The sequence below is a fragment of the Bos mutus genome, chromosome 10 (genome assembly GCF_027580195.1).
Source record: "Bos mutus isolate GX-2022 chromosome 10, NWIPB_WYAK_1.1, whole genome shotgun sequence".
Taxonomy (NCBI): domain Eukaryota; kingdom Metazoa; phylum Chordata; class Mammalia; order Artiodactyla; family Bovidae; genus Bos; species Bos mutus.
The window spans coordinates 93,230,456-93,249,167 of NC_091626.1; the positions used below are offsets into that span (position 1 = coordinate 93,230,456).

Genomic DNA, 18,712 nt, shown 5'->3' on the forward strand with positions numbered 1-18,712 from the left:
AGGCTTCTGGGTTTTGAAGAGACATCTGCATCCTGTTGTTGTTATTCAGTTGCTGAGTCATGTCCAGCTCTTTGCCATCCCACGGGCTGCTGCACGCCAGGTTTCCCTGCCTGGGTGCAGGTAAAAGGGCCAGGTGATGGCCAATCGTGTACAGTGTAGGCGGGGAGTTGGATTTATGATTCCAGCAATCCTGTGCAAGGCCCGTCAATCATAATGTCCCAAGCTTAGAGCTGGGATTTGGGTATGGGGAAGGGGCCTCCGGGGGCTTCCCTGGTGGCTCAGATGGTAAAGAAGTCTGCCTGCAATGGGGGAGACCTGGGTTCAATCCCTGGGTTGGGAAGATCCCCTGGAGAGGGGAATGGCTACCCACTTGAGTATTCTTGCCTGGGAACGCCACGGATGGAGAAGGCTGGACGACAGTGCATGGGGTTGAAAGACTCGTCCACGACTGAGCGACTTTGAGAGAGAGAGAAAGGGAGAGAGAGAAGGGGCCTCTGGTCAGACTGAAGACAGCCAGGACATGAAGTCCAGAAGGACTGGAACTCTGACAAAAAGTAAGGGAAGGAGTGTTTGATCAAAGGAGACAGCTCACCAGCCCTTGCTGGCCTACACAAGTGAGCAGGGGTGCTTGTCTGCCTGGGTGAGCCCAAAGGCAATGGCTTTCCTCTTGGATCCGGTGAGATTTGGTGGAATGACAAAACTCGGGAGTGAGCAAACCAGCTTTAATAGTTTTATTTCTTAGAGTAAGTCTGGGCGATCCCAATGGCAGGCAATAAAACCCATGGTCCTTGAAACCACCTCTCATCTCTAATAAACAAAAGTGGGTATTGTGGCCAACAACAACAACAAATATTTGGGAAAACTGTTGGTTAAAGTTTCCCTTATGCAGATATTCTTTATTCCATTCTCCCTGTTAAATCCTAACAACATAATTAGAGTCTTCATTTTCCTGTTGGGAGTGTGGAGTGGCTGTGTTTTACCCTAGATGCCATATGACATGAAGCCAAGAGGCAATACGATCATGTCAGCTCCCCCAGCGAGACAGGCGGGGGACACACACCAGGGCTTTCTGTGTCGACGCTTGGTGTAGTGGTGCAGACTGAAGGGACAATTGGGCTTCTGTGTTTGAGGCTGGACTGGACACCCTGTTGCTAAACGGGCAGGATTTTTAAAGCCTTCCTCTCGGCGCCTGCTCATTCACTTCTCTGAGGCCAGCACGGTATCACCTGGCTGACAGCACCGGGATTTCTGTCTTGGCCCATCTGAATTGATGGCAGAGAGAAGAGGCCCTCACCTCTCACCTCTCCTGTGGCACAGATGCCCCCTGAGAACAGAACCAAGGTCACAGAGGGGAAATCGCTGTTTAACCTGCTGGAGGGGTGACATCACAAAAAACAGGGCCTCTGGTTTCTGTTTACTGGGATTTTCAGCTCTGCAATTTAGTAAGCCTGGATTCAGGTCACTTCCTTATGAAATAACTGGATTTTCAAGCTGGAAGGGACCTGGGGGATGACTTAGGCAAACCTCTTCCTTCCACAGACAAGAAAATTAAGGACCAGGAGTGACCTGACCCATCACATCCAGGGTCTTTTTTTATTCTCGATACCCCCGCTGCCTCTAGCTAGGTCATACAAAACAGACACAAACTTGAAGTAACTTCCATTATGAGCACAGGGATTTGCAGTTTCCTCACATACCTCCTTTGCTTCAAAGTTCCTTCTCTCAAATATTGAAAGGTACCACATGAGGGGCTTTATAAGCAGCAGAGACTGACTGGCTTCTTTCAGCAAAAAGAGAGAGACCGGAAGATACAGGTGGTCTCGGAGAACTAGAGGATCAAGCAGGCTTCAGAAAGGATAATTCTGGAAGGCAGGAGCCCTGGGAGGTGTCCTCAGGCAGCAGCCGTTGGGACAAACCACTGCAAGCCGTTTCGTGTCACTTCCCAAGGCTTGAAGGTCGTGACTGACATGACCACCAAGATGACACACAGTGGGCTGCTGCTGCTGCTGCTGCAGCTGAAGTTGCTTCAGTCATGTCTGACTCTGTGCGACCCTGTGGACAGCAGCCCACCAGGCTCCTTTGTCCACGGAATTCTCTAGGCAAGAGTACTGGAGTGGGTTGCCATTTCCTTCTCCCGAGATGCCGTGCTGGGGAAGAGTATTTCTCAGAGAGAGAGAAGAAAAAAAAACAAAAAGAAGATTGTTACCAGATTAAAAAAGGAGTAGATACAGGATAGGGAATACATCGTCCTCAAGCAACAGCAACTAGTCTCCTTAAGGCTTCCCACGGCAGGAAGTATTCAGCATGCTCAAGGCCAGGTCAGTACAGCCTATATATCGAGTAGGTTATTTCCGGGTTACTGGCACCTTACTTGTGAACGATTGTTAAAATACACGACATGGCAAGAATATCTGGGGATGTTTCTCACTTAAACCTACCCCCGCCGCCTCCTCAATTACTGATTTGCTGTCATGGTTGTATGTTTTTAGAAGTGAAATCCCCCCCGCCCCGAGAACTTCTTATTTTACTTCGGCTAACAGTATATTTCTGTATCGGTTCAGGAAATTGATAGCACCCCATTTCTGGCAACTGGAAATGTACAGGATCTGAATTCTAGGCAGACTGCAGGGTCTTACCGTTGCTGGTGTTCTGAGCCCCCTGCCTTCCCCATCCGGGGCTCCACCCATGAACCCAGAGAGTTGGTGATGACCTATTAGTAACTGTCGCCTTTCTGAGCTCTTCTGTCTCAGTCTAGAGATAGCTTTGGGAAGGTGCCTTTGTAAGGCTATTATTTGTCAGAATCCTCACGTCTCTGCAGTGGAAGACGACTGAACCTCTGCCCGTGTATCCCACTTGTGGTGGCCCTGTAACCCTAGCTCCTGGAGACGGGATGGTCAGGCTGAGAGGCAGCTATGGCCAAGCCGGCATCCCAGGCCTTGCCAGCACCCCAAGCCTGCAGCCACAGCAGGGCAATCCCAACGAGCCAGCAAAAGGCTAACAAGCCCCCCACTAGATTCCTACATGGCTCCCGTTGGCGGGGCCCGTCCGCGTTCTCACTCTAACCCCAAGGGCGTTCCTGATTCCTAGAAGGCACTCAGAACAAGTTTTGTGCTTTCCCAGGCTGTCTGCCGGGGAACAAAACATTCTGTCCTGCACAGGTAGGTTTCTTTGCTGGAATTACAGTTCTCGTTAGATCAGATAAAGAGAAAACAATTCCAGTAGGGCTCCCCTTCCATGAGAAATAGCAGGCTGAATTTTAATGTTAAATTTTCTCAACGTCATTGAATAAGATGACATAATCTGTGAGCTAATTAGTACATTACTGTGAATTAAACTATCAGTTCAGTTCAATTCAGTCGCTCAGTCTTGTCCAACTCTTTGCGACTCCATGGACTGCAGCAGGCCAACCCTCCCTGTCCATTGCCAACTCCTGGAGTTTACTCAAACTCATGTCCATTGAGTCGGTGATGCCATCCAACCATCTCATCCTCTGTCGAACCCTTCTCCTCCTGCCTTCAGTTTTTCCCAGCATCAGGGTCTTTTCCAATGAGTCAATGAATTCAATTTTAATTTAATTCCAATGAATTAAACTATACTAGCTTTCAAAATTGCACTTCCCTATCTGTTGGGCTCCCCAGATGGATTAGTGGTGAAGAATCTACCTGCTTCAGCCATTAAAAAGAATGCATTTGAATCAGTTCTAATGAGGTGGATGAAACTGGAGCCTATTATACAGAGTGAAGTAAGCCAGAAAGAAAAACACAAATATAATATACTAGTGCATATATATGGAATTTAGAAAGATGGTAACGATAACCCTATATGTGAGACAGCAAAAGAGACACAGTTGTACAGAACAGTCTTTTGGACTCTGTGGGAGAGGGCGAGGGTGGGATGATTTAGGAGAATAGCATTGAAACATGTATAATATAATATGTGAAACGAATCACCAGACCAGGCTTGATGCATGATACAAGATGCTCGGGGCTGGTGCACTGGGATGATCCAGAGGGATGGTATGGGGAGGGAGATGGGAGAGTGGTTCAGGATGGGTTACACGTGTACACCTGTGGCAGATTCATGTTGATGTATGGCAAAAGCAATACAATATTGTAAAGTAATTAGCCTCCAATTAAAATAGATAAATTTATATTAAAAAAAAAAAAAAAGAATCTACCTGCCAATACAGGAGATACAAGAGACGCAGATTTGATCCCTGGGTCAGAAAAAATCCCCTGGAGTAAGAAATGACAATCCACTCTAGTGAAAGTGAAAGTTTAAGCCACTCAGTCATGTCCGATTCTTTGCGACCCCGTGGACTATAGCTCGCCAGGTTCCTCTGTCCATGTAATTCTCCAGGCAAGGATGCTGGAGTGGGTTGCGATTTCCTTCTCCAGGGGATCTTTCAGACCTAGGAATTGAACCTGGGTCTCCCACATTGCAGGCAGATTCTTTACTGGCTGAGCCACCAGGGAAACCCACCTGCTCCAGTATTTTTGCCTGAAAACTTGCCTGGCCAGAGGAGCCTGGTAGGCTAGAGACTGAGGAGCCTGCTGGTCAGAGTCAGACACAGCTGAGCACACAGCACGTCTGTCCACGAGCCCCAGCATCCATTGGTTGATGCTAGAACTCAAGAAAGACTGTTGTTTTCATAGAATTTGCTGTGAATACTCTTTGGTGGGGTGAGAAGAGGAGGGTCAGTTTTGTGGAAAGTTATGATTTTCAATGTTCCAACAATATGTAAATAAGGGCAATGAGATAAAACTGTTGTTGAGGTTGCTATTGAATTAAGAAACTCCTCTGTCTACCTTGTAATGAATCCTGAAAGATGATGCTGTGAAAGTGCTGCACTCAATATGCCAGCAAATTTGGAAAACTCAGCAGTGGCCACAGGACTGGAAAAGGTCAGTTTTCATTCCAATCCCAAAGAAAGGCAATGCCAAAGAATGCTCAAACTACTGCACAGTTGCACTCATCTCACATGCTAGTAAAGTAATGCTCAAAATTCTCCAAGCCAGGCTTCAGCAATATGTGAACTGTGAACTTCCTGATGTTCAAGCTGGTTTTAGAAAAGGCAGAGGAACCAGAGATCAAATTGCCAACATCTGCTGGATCATGGAAAAAGCAAGAGAGTTCCAGAAAAACATCTATTTCTGCTTTATTGACTATGCCAAAGCCTTTGACTGTGTGGATCACAATAAACTGTGGAAAATTCTGAAAGAGATGGGAATACCAGACCACCTGATCTCTCTCTTGAGAAATTTGTATGCAGGTCAGGAAGCAACAGTTAGAACTGGACATGGAACAACAGACTGGTTCCAAATAGGAAAAGGAGTTCGTCAAGGCTGTATATTGTCACCCTGCTTATTTAACTTCTATGCAGAGTACATCATGAGAAACGCTGGACTGGAAGAAACGCAAGCTGGAATCAAGATTGCCGGGAGAAATATCAATAGGCTCAGATATGCAGATGACACCACCCTTATGGCAGAAAGTGAAGAGGAACTCAAAAGCCTCTTGATGAAAGTGAAAGTGGAGAATGAAAAAGTTGGCTTAAAGCTCAACATTCAGAAAACAAAGATCATGGCATCCGGTCCCACCACTTCATGGGAAATAGATGGGGAAACAATGGAAACAGTGTCAGACTTTATTTTTCTGGGCTCCAAAATCACTGCAGATGGTGATTGCAGCCATGAAATTAAAAGATGCTTACTCCTCGGACGGAAAGTTATGACCAACCTAGATAGCATATTCAAAAGCAGAGATATTACTTTGCCAACAAAGGTTCATCTAGTCAAGGCTATGGTTTTTCCTGTGGTCATGTATGGATGTGAGAGTTGGACTGTGAAGAAGGCTGAGTGCCGAAGAATTGATGCTTTTGAACTGTGGTGTTGGAAAAGACTCTTGAGAGTTCCTTGGACTGCAAGGATATCCAACCAGTCCATTCTGAAGGAGATCAGCCCTGGGATTTCTTTGGAAGGAATGATGCTAAAGCTGAAACTCCAGTACTTGGCCACCTCATGCGAAGAGTTGACTCATTGGAAAAGACTCTGATGCTGGAAGGGATTGGGGGCAGGAGAAGAAGGGGATGACAGAGGATGAGATGGCTGGATGGCATCACTGACTCGATGGACGTGAGTCTGGGTGAACTCCGGGAGTTGGTGATGGACAGGGAGGCCTGGCGTGCTGCAATTCATGGGGTCGCAAAGAGTCGGACACGACTGAGCAACTGATCTGATCTGATCTGATCTGAATAGCAATATATTGAGAGGAGTCTAGGACATAATTTGGAGGCACTTAGATATGAATTTTATTCCCAGTTCTACAGTTTAATGGCTGTGACCTCAGTCAATTTACTTAAACCTTTCAGAGAAATCTCAGTTTCCTGTTTTATGAAACAGCGTTATTAATACCCTTATTATTTCATTAATATTATTATTTCATTAATAAGAATGAAATTAGATAATGCTTTTAAGTGTTTAGCACAGTCTGTGGCCTATAATAAAAGTTCAGTAAGTGATGGCTGTATAATGACATCTGTGGTTATACAGTTTAAAAAAAGCTGAATCAATTCATTTTAAAATAATGTAATTTTTACTACTACATGTATCTTAAATTCCTTTCCGAAAAAACTGCAATCTTTTTCTTAAGTATTGCTTTTTAGAAAGAACCACTGAAATGTGTTACATTTGTGAAACAGAGCAAAACAAATACTTCACTCCGTAATGTTTTCCTTGGAGAGCGGGTGTGTATGTCCTCACTCTCCGAGATTAAAAAGTCCTGCCCAGACCAATAGAGGAAACTGGAATTGTTTATTTGGGGAAACTCAGATAACCAAGGGCTGTTTCAGTTACATCATGAAGTCAGAGGCACACTGTTTATCCCTAGTGAGTTGCTTTACGGGGTCCTTAAGGCTTTTTCTCCACCCCTGTCACCCTGCAAACCTGGTACCGAGGTCTGAGGACTGTGAGGCTGTCACAGAGACAAATCGGTTAAGAGCGTCTGGGAGGCGGACCGCTAGGTCCAGTTTTCTTGGCTCTGCCACTTGCTAACTATGATCCTGGGCGGCCAAGCTCACCTCCCGAAGCCTTAGTTCCTCATCTGTACAAACAAAGCACAGCTTCAGAGGACGGTTGTGATGATGCAGTGAGAGAATCTGCAGCAAACTCTTTGCTCACAACCTGGCTCAGGGTTCTCAGAAAATGCCTCCTGCCGCATCTGACCAGTGGCGGCGGCGACGCGTCCGTGGCGAGGCAGGGAACTCAGCTCTGGCTCTTCTGCCTCAAATAATCTGGTAACAATCTTCAGATGAAAATCAGACCATAAGTTTGCCTTCCAGATACGGCAGAACCAGCCACAGATTTACAGAGTTAAATAGCAGTAAGGGCCGATGCCTGGCCTTGTTCAGCTCACCCTTTCCCACCAACCCCCAACTCTGCACTTCATCCTTGAGGAAGAAGCCTGGAGAGAACAAAGGATTTGGGTGTGTGGTCCTCACACTTAGAAGAGTTGCAAGTCAAATCCAGGACTAACAGGTCCTGGCTGTTAGTCTTGTGTTCGCTCGGGTGTTCCATGGGCATGACTGCATGCTCAGTCGTGTCCGATTCATTGGGACCCCATGGACTGTAGCCCACCGGGCTCCTCTGTCCACAGGGTTTCCCAGGCACGACTGCTGGAGTGGGTTGCCATTTCCTCCTCCAGGGGATCTTCGTGGCCCAGGGATGGAACCCGGGTCTCCTGCATTGGCAGATTCTTGACCACTGGGAAAGATGTCTTCCTAGGGAGACAGCTGGGAAACCATGCTTCCCTAATGCTTATGTGCAGTTTCTAAGGGCTTTGTTGTTTACATATTTCATTCACCTGGAAAACATGCCAAAAGCATTTAAAAAAAAAAATGAACGGCTATGAAGAAAATTCAATTCAGCTTTCAAGAGAAATTGATGATTTTGCTCCAGGTGGCTGTCTTGGATGTTTTATTAGGTGCTAAGTGCTGATCTCTTTTGTTCCTTTCTGCCAATCTACAATCTCTGTTTCTTGGTATTTGTGCTGTGTTCACGTGGCACTCTGACCTGAGCAGGCGGAGTGAGCCTCATTTCCCAGGTCCCGCGTTTTATTGCTAGGATACCAGGCTACCAAAATGAGACAGTGTTACATCCAACGGTCTGAGGCATATACACGCAGTGTGGTTTCTGCCGAGGCCAGTCCTCTGCTCAGCGTTGGACCCTCTGAAAGGCTGCCAGGCCTCCTTTGTTTGTTGCTCAGGCTCTCCTTCCATTTCTTCGCCAAAGAACCCGAACCCTAGATTCTTTGTTTTTCTTTTATAGCTTCTGGTCACCCACACTGTTTCTTCTGCCACCTTGAACTTGGCTCGGACCGGGAAGTGCCTTCCAGATTTGCCAATCATGTGAACGTCGAGTTCAGCATGCCTACAACGTCTGCCTCCAAAGCTGCTGTGAGATCCATCTCAGTGGAAGACAAGACGGACGTCAGGAAGTGGGTCAATTATTCCGCACACTACAGCTACAAGGTAGCCTCGGGGCATCTGGCTAATGCTTCCAAGTCTGTCTATTTACCCCCAAACGCTCCCTGCTCCCATTCCTTTTAGCAATGCCCGCCCGGGGTGCAGACGGGCGCTCCGGCCACCGTGGAGGTGGCCCACCGTGCATAGCTGGGCTTGAGTCTGCTCCGAGCTAAATGAATAATCCCGCTCGTGGGCAACAGAAAGGCTGGAAAGAGAAATAGAGGCTAATGAAAGAGGAGGATATAATGTCTCAGTTGTCATGAACAACAACAAAAGAGTCATGGGGTAAGGGGATTATTATTACTCTTTTATCATATAATTTATGTGCAGTGGAGTGGGCTTGGAAGTGCAGGCAGGCTCAGGAAAATGCTAACTCTAAGCATATATTTCAGCTGCAGATGTTGATGAAGTGGATCTGAGTGACATTAAGACACATCTGACCTGGTCACTGGGCTGTAACAGAGCAATCTCAAAAGCCAAGCAAACCTTTATAGTAGTAACAGGATCAGGGCTGCATAGGGGGCCGTGAAGCTGGAGAGTTCTGACATAAAGAGTGATTATATCCTGGGGAGTTAAGAGATTCAGTAGGAAGAGATTCTAGTGGTAAAGAACCCGTCTGCCAATGCAAGAGACATCGAGGTTCGGGTTCCATCCCTGGGTTGGGAAGGTCCCTTGGAGGAGGGCATGGCCACCCACTCCAGGATTCTTCCCTGGAGAATCCCATGGACAGAGGAACCTGGCGGGCTAAGGCCCATAAAGTTGCAAAGAGTCGGACACGACTGAAGCAACTGAGTACACACACGGGAGATTAAATGCCAAAGGGGATGGAAAATGGGGAGGGGGGGACATACTGAAGAAGGATTTGGCAAAGTGGTTTAATAATTTTCTATTCATAATAACATGCTTAGATTTATACCATCGTTTAATTGTTCTTTAAATGTTTCCTTAGTTGTGTGATCCAAAACATTCAACTACCGAAAAGAACAAATACTCCATCTTGTGGCCAGGAAAAAAAAAAAAAAAACTCAGCACTTCAAACATGACCATAGTCAGCTGTTTTGTCTTGAATTCTTTCCCTCATTATTATAAATATTGGTATTGAGGGAAGCAGCTTTCATTATGAAGCTCCGTAACGCAAAAGATTCCCTGCCTGACTTCTCAAAAGGCTTCGGATGAGCTGTGTCACTCTCAAGACAAGATTAATTGATTAGTCCCTTTATAATTAACAGCTATAGTATTCTGCAAAAGATACAGGCAGAACTGTAAATACTATTGGACACTTTTTTTTTTTTTTTAGCTGTGCCGCATGGCAGGTAAGATTTTAGTTCACTGACCAGGGATCGAACCTGTGCCCCTTGCAGTGGAAGTGCAGAGTCCTGACCTTTGGATTGCCAGGGAATTCTCCGCAGACTGTTTAAAGGGACAAAGTCATAGAGAGTGTAAACAGCCAACTGCAAAGAAATCCATTCATTTGATAAACCTTTGTGTATGCCTGTATTATTGGGGTTTAACAGTTAAAAAGGGCCTGCCCTGTCTTACAGAGCCTGTGGTGTGGTGGGGCTGGGCAAGTGTACTGGGTGCAGGGGAAGTATACCCAGGGGGGCACCTGATTCTACCTGGGGAGTCAAGAATAGCTTTACAGGAGACTCTGAGCAACTGTGCAAGGCAAAGAAGGATTTCCCAGGTGGACTGAGAGGGAGAGCAATTCCAGACCAAGCCAAGGGCATGTGCACATTCAAAGCCATGATGTACACAGGCCCAGTAGCTTGGTGTGGCTAAACCCCAGAACATTAACCAAACTATAAGGAGCACTCTCAAAGAACCTAGTGAGGTTTTTCTCTTTTGGTTAGTTGTTGGGATGTTTTCCTGATATTTCTTTCTGATTATTTCTCTCCGATGTTTATTCCTTGACAGGTGGAAATTGAGCAAAAAAAGAGTTTGAAGCTGGACTTGGAAGGAGACGACATGGAAAATCCCAAGGAGTGCGGGGTCCAGTGATGAGCCTGTCTTGCAGGGGTTCCTGACCCAAGCAGCCCGATAGGATGTCTTCCTGAATAGCTGAAATTCAAGTCAGTACCTAGCATGGCTCCTCCCTGTGGGGAACAGGGTATAGAGTGTCCTGTTTGCAGTTACCTGTATTCTAACAGGAACCCTAAGGTGGCTGCCTGAGAGAGGCTCTGACTATGCTTGAAGCTCTCGGGTCCCCTGGCCTGTGGAGCTTACCGTATAATTAAGCCTCATCTCCACTCTTGCTTATCTCACGGCTCTTGCGTGTTGCTTGTCGTGACTGATAATAGTCAGGAAAAGACCCCCCCACCCCCGCCGCCCCCTACAGCATTGGTGCAATTCCTTCCTGATGTTCATCTGTCAATCAATTTCTGGAAAACAGTTTCTTGAGAAGTTAATTAACCAAGACTCCACCTCCATCATTCCCTCTAGAGAAAAAATGACAAAAGGTACAAAACCAATTTCTTCTCTGGGTCTGCTAGACCTTTCATGGGTGTCTCCGTGCTTCAAACGTTAGCACTATGCAAGAAGGACGTTTCTGAAATGTTTTCTTCCGGGTTCGAGATTGAAACGCTTTTTCCATCTTTCTAAAGTGTCAGTCCCAGGGTTCACCATCCTGGGTCACAATAGACAATGGGGAAAAGGGCACAATAGGATGCTTTTAAATTCCGTAATTAGCCCTGTATTCTGCAGAGTGGCTGTTGAAGGGAAAGCAAAATTGAGCTATTTTTCTTCATTCCGGGGAAAAGGAACGTTCATTTTGAGATAATATTCAATTCAGGAGACAGCTTCAAGCTCAGTGATTTTCTAAATTCACACTGAAAAATATATGCCATTTCTGACTCCTGAAATAAATGGATACATATTATCTCAGGCATTTGTCAAGGGCATTTTGGGAACTCCATTTTATACCTCATAGCCAATAGACAGCTGTGTGTCTCTAACTCAGACTTTACAGGAAATGTAATTTGAAAAGATCATTTTAAAAGCTGTTTCAAAATTAAGCTTGTATGAGTTTTTCCTAAAAATCCACAGTTTGATAATCACAGTATTCTAATAGATCTGAAAGGCAGAAGACTCTAGGGTAGAGATAGGGGGAAGCCATATTTTTCTAATGTTGGGAACCTTAAATCCTGATTCCAAGGATCTAGGACACTCAGTATTCTTTCTCTTTATCTGCTCCTGCTCACATTCTGTACCTCCGCATCCCAAAGGGGATACTAGCTCAACAATTTAAAGGCAGCTTTTATTTGCCTTCTTAGTTCTCTGATGAAGAAGAGAGTAAGGGGGGCAGAAAGTACACCTATCAGATTTATAGATGACCCAGAAGTAGACACATATATCTAGTCTGTTGACTAGTAGATTCAGGATGAATTCATCCCATGAATATTCACTGAATTCTAACTATGTACTGACATTGGGATACAGAAATCATTATAATTTTTGAAATATGTGAACATAAGACTGAAACTAAAAGGATAAAATTGAACAGGCATTAACGAGAGACTTCCATATTCTGAGTTTCTTAAATGCAACCTTCTGAGTATAGATGAGGGCACCTATGTGTGTACGATGTGTGTGTTAATGGGAAAGGTGTTAGAAAGTCCTGGTTTCACAGCAGTTTTTGTAGGAATGTTTTCGTAGGGAAATGTGAGTCCAGCTTTGAGTTAGGGGTATCTCATGGCTAAACGGACACACTCGGCCTGTGGTGACAGAAATCCAGGGAGCCCTGCATGCGGCACAGCTCAGTCCACATCTGCATGGAGGACTGGGTTCCCTTCTGGGAACTGCATTTTAAGAGAGACATTAATAAATTATTGCATCCAGAGTCAGGTGGCCAGGACCATGAAGAGTCTGATTATATGTGGAACCAGGAAATAGTTCCCCTGAAGAACAGAAGATATAGCTGCAAAGGGAAAAAGAGAGGATGATATAATAGCTGCCTTGAAATCTCCATTGAACTATAAAAGGGGAGAGGAACTGGATTTTTCCTGTGTTGCTTCAAAGGGCAAAAAGAGGAGCTTAATAGATGACAGATGTTTGCTTCAACACAAGAAAGAACCTTGTAATAGGAGTTATTCTAAAGAGGAATGGACTCAACTAGTAGAATTTCCAGTTGCTATAGATACCCAAGCAAAAGCTAAAATAACCCATCTCTCCTAAATGCCATGAAAGGGACTCTAAGATTGGATGTAGGCAAGGTTCTTACCAAGATACCTTCTACATAGATGTTTAGTTTCAGCAGTAATAGGACTCTAACTCTACCTGGTTTTAGTTTGTAAGTGGCTTTTCATGCTCTTTGAAATACGGTGGGTTCCTCTAGAGGTCTTTGTCAAGTGGGGGGACTCCAAGGCATAGCCCTTCCCCCGTTGTGCTAAAAGCGCCTGAGGATTCCTCATAGAAGCACTGAGATGGCTGGAAGAGTTGTCAAGGTCAAGCGTATTCTAACACCTTCTTTACCCAAGTTTAGAGCCCTGCACCCTCTCAAGAGCTCCGCTTCACCTGCTGGCATCGCGTACGTATTGGTGGTTGGCCTTTTTTCCTATTGGTTAATTCTCATTGCCTTTGTGCTTTACCTGGATTTTTTTTTTTTTAAAACCAAGGGTTGGAAAACTTCCTTCCATGCTATCTACATTCAAATTATCATTCATTTTTAAAAACTTAACATCTTGATTTCATCAGATTTGTTTTTCCTCTGTATTTTAGAAATTGTTTATGGGTAGCATTTAGGGAATTGCAAAATGTAAGACTACTTATTTTTAGACATAGTTTCTATGTAGTTTTGTTAATAGCCTACATAGAAAACACAGTTGGAGAAATACCTTTTTGATAGGCAGATTGTAAGTTTGCTACCCTGGATTTCTATTTTGTGTGTCTATAGCCACAAATATTCCTTTTCTATGTTACCAGTAATGTGAAAATATTAGAAGTGAATTCATTTTACCAGTACACAGACTGTTACTATTAGAACATAAATTAGATGTCCCTTGATATCAAGAGCTGTGCTTTTTTTTTTTTTGAGGCTGGTGACTTGCTTTATGACTTCATAGTAAAGGAAGATAAGAAATGCTCTCATTATGATATATCAGACAAGAGAATATGAGGTACTTTGGGGGGAGACCATTAACCCCCCCTTTGCCACTCTTACTCTTGTGAACATAGTACTAGTTATGTCTTATCAAAATTTTGTATTTCACTTAAATATAATCTGGACAGTTGTTTTTTTTTTTTCTATTTTGTCCCCCGCCCCCCACCTGCCCTGACCATCCTGCATTATTTTCAGGGTTCATAACTCTTGAGAACGTTATTTTGGAGGTGGGGGGCACTGCGTGGCTTGCAGAATCTTAATTCCCGGACTAGGGATTAAACCTGGGTCACCACATTGAAAGCTTTCAGTTATAACCACTGGACTGCCAGGGAATTCCTGAGAATGTTGTTTAATGTAAAATATTTCTTATTTGAAATGAGAGTAATTTCTTTTCAGATCTTATAGATGAGGGCAGGAGCTTCAAAGTGTTAGCCGCTCATTTGTGTCTGACTCTTTGCAACCCCTGGACTGTAGCCCGCCATACTCCTCTGTCCATGGGATTCTCCAGGCAAGAGTATACTGGAAATCAGTTCGGTTCAGTTCAGTCGCTCAGTTGTGTCCAACTCTTTGTGACCCCGTGAATCGCAGCACGCCAGGCCTCCTTGTCCATTACCAACTCCCAGAGTTCACTCAAACTCATGTCCATTGAATCGGTGATGCCATCTTATCCTCTTTCATCCCCTTCTCCTCCTGCCCCCAATCCCTCCTAGCATCAGGGTCTTTTCCAATGAGCCAGCTCTTCACATGAGGTGGCCAAATTATTGGAGTTTTGGCTTTAGCATCAGTAGGTCCCCAGAAATTCACATTCCCAAGAAATGTGACTCGTGGAGGCAAGAAATGTATCTTATTCTTTCTTTCTACTATCTAGCACCAAACTTGGAATATAATAAATTTCAGCTACCTTAAATCCATGCCGATAGGACAAACATATTTATGTAATAAAGAAAAATTATTAGGTATTCAGTAAATGTTTGCTGAATGAATACTGACCCTGAGACTCCAAGACTACCTAACCCTTCCTTATCATCAAACATCATTAACCTTAAAGCATACAAGCACGCTTTCATTTCCTGGAGCACTTAAGTAATTTCTTTTCTTGCCTCCACTGTCAACTAATAACTGTGAGCACTTAAGCACTTAATGTGCAGCTGAATTTAAACTACAGTGAACCTTATTCATATTGAAAAACATTTTTGTGCCCAAAGATAACAGCAGCACAGATGCTGTCAATAGTCTGGATTACTGATTCAGTTTTGTTCCGGCAAGTCAGAGAGCTCTGTGAGCCCGAGCCTTGTCTCTTCGAATGGTCCGTGGGAGAAGGAAGCATTTGCTAGAATCGTGGGCAGTCTCGTGTGCTAGGTCTTTCGTTTTCCCTAACAGTAACCACTCACCAGTGTCGCTGTTTATTTTGTTATCATAGTAAGAAGGAGACCTGATAGTAAGGAGGCCTGAGACAGTAAGCTGAAACTTGTCAAGTAACATCAGGATTTCAGAACTGCTTTAAATCTTGTAAGTTTCATGGTGGTGGGAAAACAGAATGATCCGGAAATTTTCCTCCAACTCTTGAAAATATTAAGTTGATGTGAATAGGAAGCGCTGCCATCGAGCCTACTTTTTAAAATTTTCTCCGTTGGGAATGGTAACTTTAACTCTTCTATGAATGATGATTGTAAGTTAATTCTGGCATATCTAGAGTGTAGGCCATGTTAAAAATGCAACAGGAACTTCAAACAAAACTGGCCAAAAAACTAAATCCACAAAAAATATCATCCAATAAAGGAATTATCTCTTAACATTTCACTAATAAGTGTCATCCGAACCGTGACAGCTCTTATGAAATTAGTCATAGCACTCTCACCAACTTCTAAACATGTTTTCTAAACATGACCAATCTTTAAGTGCCAATTCCCTACAAGTCACCGTTTCTTCATTTCTTAATTATGTTCTTTGTAAATGAAACTTGCTTTCGATATTGTGGCTCATATTTATGTATTTAAGGAATTAAAAGTGAAAGAGATGTTTAAGGCAGTCAACAAGGTAGAAAATAAATGTGTGTATCAGTAGTGTTCTCCCATGTATTCACTAAACCAGGAAAATGGAATTTTTACATTTCTATTAATGGTGCCTTAGCAAGTCTGGTTAAGAGTCTAGTTCTTTTAACAACTGGAAAAAAAAAAGTATCTCTGAATTTGTAATATTCCAGGCCTGTAAAGGCAGAAAATATCCATAGTAATGTGTTTGGTAGTGCCTGAAGAGAGGCAAATAATAATGGCATTTAATGAAAAGTTATGAAAGAACAGAATCAAAAAATATAAAGTACAGAGAAATGACAAATAGAGCACTGGCCACCAAACCTCAAAATATGTGAATGAGAGGTCATCCCTTAAAAGTAAGGAGCTCCAGGAATACTAAGTTTGCCTGGCAGGGGTAAACAATAGAGGTAATTGAGTTCAACAAGTATTTGGTCAAGGTTCTGTCCCAGCAGCCAGTTCTGTAATGGGAGCTAAGGACACTGCGGACTGCTGATGTAAAGAGAACCGGGGTTTCTAGGAATCTTTAAAGGACACGGTCATAGAGAAAATCATCATGGCAAGTCACTGGCTATTTTTCCAATTGGGTTTCAGAAACCTCAGCTAAAAAAGTGAAGACGCCGGACTAATTGTTCCCGCAGGTCCTTTCCAGCTCCACTTGCATAAACGGTGCTCTGGTGCCACCGTTGGTCATACTCCATGTCAGTAGGACTCTTCATACAGTCTTGAGAAGCAGGAAGTTTAGGATTTGAATACTGGGGAAAGCAGCTGGCCCATCTTTCCCCTTTTTATGTCTCTATCATTGACCGTCTGCCCACATGACCCTGCAACCCTCTATTTAGAAGCTGCCTTCAAAACACAGAGAAACATGGTGGATTGTAATCTCATTGGCACCCTGCTCCGGAAGTTCCCCTAGCATCATCCAGCACAGCAGTGGTGTGAGGGTGAAGAGGACTTCACAGGATTTGGATACTACCCGAAACAGAAGTAGGTCTAACCCTCCAAGATATGGAAGGCTGACCAACAATTTATAAATATGTCCTTTTATATAAAAGACTTTGGAGATCGAAGGAAGAAAAAACAGGAAAGATTCTGGGAATATCTGTCACATAGTTATGGCAAAACCAGACTAGAGAAAGGGCCGGTCCTCCCTATCCGATCTTTTAGTAACAGGAAAATATAACTATTAATTTTTTTAAAACCACATACAAGCTACACAGTAGCATCTCCTTTGTGGTATGTGTTAGTATGATTTTGTTTCTAGTACTAAGAGTTGGTCAAATGTAATGGCTTAATTCCAGCCAGCCAGAGGAAGAAATTCCAGCCTCCTCCTCCTTCCGGCCCCATCTTCTGCCTCAGATCGAGCCCTCAGCGCTGGCTGCAGTCTCCCTCTAGCTGCACTGTGACTGACGCCTTAAGCTCCACGGTCTTGCCTCCGTGTGCTTCAGGGTCAGTGTCCTCATGTGGTTCCCAATGGGAGCAGCTCTGGGGAAGCAGATGTGCACTCAGGTCCTGACAGCAAGCAGTTAGTTGGACCAGAGCGTCTAAGGGTTTTGAAGTACTGAGGAAGCAGAGGGAAGAATATGAACAGCTCTCACTCTGAGTCAGTGTTCATTTAACCTTTGTGTCAGCCTGCCAACAGAACCTAGAGAAAGTTTACCGTATTCAGGAAATGAAACAACCAGTGTGTTAAGCCTGGAAGTGATAAAAGAGCGCCCCCTCCTCACTTTCCACTTGTGATGCTCATCGTGAATTTCAATATGTCAGGATGGAGGGACCCAGGGTCCCAGTGAACGATTCAGCTGGTCCAAGGCTTGGGTTTTTCTTTCTTCATCATCCATCCTCATTCAGTGTTGTGATTTATTTTATGTAAAAAGTTTACTTAAAAAAATATGTGCCTATGTAATAAAGTCTACACACTGGCTAACTCTAAGGAGGTGAGGTTTTGTTTTCAATTGTTCTGCTGATTATCATCTGTAACCCCCTTTTTGAGCTATGAAAAAGACCTATTAATAAAAACTTTTAAACAAAATCTGTCACGATGCAAGATTTAATTTGATCAAGCATAATAAAAAATGTTTATTATTAAGACTCATCACCCAGTTAATACAGTGAGTGATCATAAGTTGACAAGTAACCAAGTGATTTGTATCCTAAGTTGTTTATCATGAATATACTTTAGTGAATTCAAGATATATTTTCTGCATTCCTACTTTGTGCCTAATTCTGTAAGAAAACAGTTCTTATAGGGATTTTTTTGGCAGTAAGAAAATACATATATAAATAAGTGAGAAATATAAAACAGAATATAATCAAATAACACACTTATTTATATTATGTTCCTGGCATATTGTTCAGTTCAGTTCAGTTGCTCAGTTGTGTCCGACTCTTTGCGACCCCATGAACCACCAGGCCTCTCTGTCCATTACCAACTCCCAGAGTCCAGCCAAACCCATGTCCATTGAGTCGGTGATGCCATCCAATCATCTCATCCTCTGTCGTCCACTTCTCCTGCCCTCAATCTTTCCCAGCATCAGGGTCTTTTCAAATCAGCTCTTCACATCAGGTGGCCAAAGTATTGGAGTTTCAGCTTCAACATCAGTCCTTCCAATGAAAATCCAGTACTGCTCTCCTTTAGGATAGACTGGTTGGATCTCCTTGCAGTCCAAGGGACTCTCAAGAGTCTTCTCCAACATCACAGTTCAAAAGCATCAATTCTGTGCTCAGCTTTCTTTGTATTCCAACTCTCACATCCACACATATTGTTAGCACTCAACAAAAAACTGTTTAATTCACTGATGAGTCCAAATGACTAATGTCAACATAAATGCAGGGAAAAAAATCATTATGGACTAAAATACTTGGGAGGTTTTCATAAGAAAGACGGCTTTTCAGTGAGGCCTGGAGGTGGGGATAAAATTGAATTCAGTGGCAAGAGAACAGGGGTTTAGAGTTGGGAAGAAGCAAATATAAACATAATTGGATTAAGAGATAAGCCTCACCTGGGTCAGGGGTTCATGCACACCAAGAGGTACAAGTGACAGAGGGGCCAGCTGTGGGAGAGCT

The 18,712-nt window shown here is 43.8% G+C and overlaps 1 protein-coding gene across 6 annotated transcripts in view; it reads left to right on the forward strand.

Moving 5' to 3' along the window:
• Positions 1–17,678, forward strand: part of STON2 (stonin 2) — a 184,604-nt gene extending 166,926 nt beyond the window's left edge. For all 6 annotated transcript variants that reach the window (XM_070378420.1, XM_070378423.1, XM_070378424.1 and 3 more), the window contains 2 exons: positions 8,325–8,527; positions 10,436–17,678. In XM_070378420.1, coding sequence (XP_070234521.1) covers positions 8,325–8,527; positions 10,436–10,519 — 287 coding nt within the window. In that variant the 3' untranslated portion in view covers positions 10,520–17,678. The remainder of the gene's footprint in view (positions 1–8,324; positions 8,528–10,435) is intronic.
• The last annotated feature ends 1,034 nt before the right edge of the window (positions 17,679–18,712 follow it).